Genomic DNA, 2449 nt, shown 5'->3' on the forward strand with positions numbered 1-2449 from the left:
TAATGTCCAAATACAGCACTCATATTTAGTATTTGGTAGACAATCCTTTGCATGCAATAACTGCCTGAAGTCTGCGACCCATTGACCCCACTAGTCACTGGATATATTATCTGATGATGCTCTGTACTGCAGCCATCTTCAGTTATTGTGTTTGTTTTAGGTCTTTTTGCCTTAAGTTCCCTCTTCAGCAAATGAAATGAAATGTTCAATTGGATTTAAATCTGGAGATTGAGTTGGTCACTTTCCACTTTCCACTTTTTGGCATTGAAAAACTCGCTAGTTGGCAGTACATTTGGGATCATTGTGTTGCTGTATGATGAAACGCATAATGAGATTGAAAGCATTTAATTGTACTTCAGCAGACAAGATGTTTCTGTACACTTCAGAATTCATTCTGCTGTTGCTGTCAGCAGTTACATCATCAAAGAAGACAAGTTGAGCCAGTTCCAGTGGCAGCCATACACGCCCAAGCCATAACACTCCCTCCACCATATTTCACAGATGAGGTGGTATGCCAGAGATTTTGGGCAGTTCCTTTTTTTTCTCCACACATTACATTTGCCATCACTCTGGTACATTTGTCTCATCTGTCCACAATACCTTTTTCCAGAACTCTGCAGGCTCTTTTAGGTACTGCAATCTGGTCATACAGTTTCTGTTGATTACTAGTGGTTTACACCTTGCAGTCTAGCCTCTATAATAGTTAGTCTATGACACATTCATGACTACCTCCTGGTGTTCCTGATCTGTGGGACAGTCGTTTTGGAGTTTTTCTTAATTATGGTGAGCATTCTTCCGTTATCCACTGGGGAAGTCTTCCTTGGCTTACCAAGCCTTTTGCTCACCAGTGTTTTTCTTCTGTTGGATGATGTTCCAAACTATTGTTGTTGGCAAGCCTAAGGTTTTGGATATGTTTATGATAGTTTCTGATTTATCAGCCCAATAATGGCTTCCTTGACTTGCAGTGACAACTCTTTGGTGTTATGTTGACAGATACCAATAGCAGACTCCAAAGGAAAACGTAAAGGCTAGAATTAATAATAGACATATACAGCTGTCTTATACCTGCACAAATGATATGACGGAACACACCTGACTAACCAGAAACACCTGTCAAGCCAATTTTCCAATACTTCTGGTTCCCCGAAATCAGGGGACTATGTATAAAAAGGGTTGTAATTTCTAAATGGTGAAACCAATCTGAAAAAAAGGAAACATTGAATTAAAACTGAGAATCTTTACTTTAACCTCAAAGTAATTGTTTGATTTCAAATCCAAATTGTTGGCATATTGAGCTGAAAGACAAAATTCTTCCTCTTTCCAATACTTATGGAGGGCACTGTATTACCATGTCTTTAGGATAATACAATTGGGTAATACACCACACTCTTTATACTATAAAGGGATTGCAATACAGGAATGACATGGAAACTGGTACTACATTTTGCAGCCTTTCATTTCCAGTAGAGCTCGATTCCTTTTGCTTCACGGTAATACCTTGCAAAGTGTTCCTTCTGTCAACAGCACCAAAGGTCATGTCGCAACAGATTACAATGTGGCATTCTGATCTTATCTTGTTACCATACGTAATTACCCTATACAGTAGGATACGCTATTTGTTTGCGTTTTTCCAGCTTTTAATATTTAGTATAACTTAATTTCCTGTTGCACCCTGAGCAATGATGTGCGTTTGTCCCTGTCACCCCCACTACCCTCCCTGTACTAATCCTAACCCCAACACTTTGTTTTATGATGACTGTTGGATAGATGATTCACTTACTTAAACAAATGTTCACTTACTTTGGATAAGGGAGTCTACTAAATGCCATACAATGTAATATAAACGTTTGACAACATGATTCAATGCTTCAGTGTAAATATTGCATCTAAAATTAAAGATACAAAGTTTGGCAGTAGAAATAGGAGTTAATGCTGATAGTAAATATTCGGTCAAAGCATTTAGCGAAGACACTGAATTGGTGAGATGATTAAAATCAGATGTGGTGCATGGTAGAAACACAACTCTGCATTGGTCTTATCTGCGACAACCCGACATACAGTAGTTGCGAAAAGCTAGAATGGCACACAGAGGAAGATATCACAACCCAGGACCAGTTGCCCACCTACATGGCTGCATATCATGCAACAGGTGCGCACACTGATATGAAGACTTTTGACCATGTTTGAAAATAAAGGAAAAATATAGTTATAATTTTTGTATCACTAAATCACTGAATTGGGTAATTTAATCGACAGCTCTTTTTTTCCATGCGGTGGTGACGCCAGAGTCGTCCGAGCAGGAACTTTAATGAGTAACTGCAACGCCCACGAGGCTACAGTACACAACAATAGGCTACGCTGCTGTTGAGTTTATATGTAACTTATATCCAGTGGCCTTGGCCCAGGCAACAAAACCTGTTCCAGCAATTCGTTATATCTATCAGAAGGA

General features: G+C 39.1%; 1 protein-coding gene across 3 annotated transcripts in view; it reads left to right on the plus strand.

The window, feature by feature from the left end:
- Positions 1 to 726: 726 nt before the first annotated feature.
- LOC310805384 (N-acetyllactosaminide beta-1,3-N-acetylglucosaminyltransferase 3-like) overlaps positions 727 to 2449 on the plus strand; it is a 6313-nt gene continuing 4590 nt past the window's right edge. The window contains exon 1 of one of the 3 annotated variants that reach the window (XM_083671049.1): positions 727 to 783. In XM_083671049.1, the coding sequence (XP_083527175.1) occupies positions 781 to 783 (3 nt within the window). In that variant the 5' untranslated portion in view covers positions 727 to 780. Of the gene's footprint in view, positions 784 to 1950; positions 2150 to 2348 lie in introns of those variants that run through there. The other 2 variants (XM_083671048.1, XM_083671047.1) reach the window with 2 other exon arrangements.

The sequence above is a fragment of the Argentina silus genome, assembly GCF_951799395.1.
Source record: "Argentina silus genome assembly, chromosome: 6".
Lineage (NCBI taxonomy): Eukaryota > Metazoa > Chordata > Actinopteri > Argentiniformes > Argentinidae > Argentina > Argentina silus.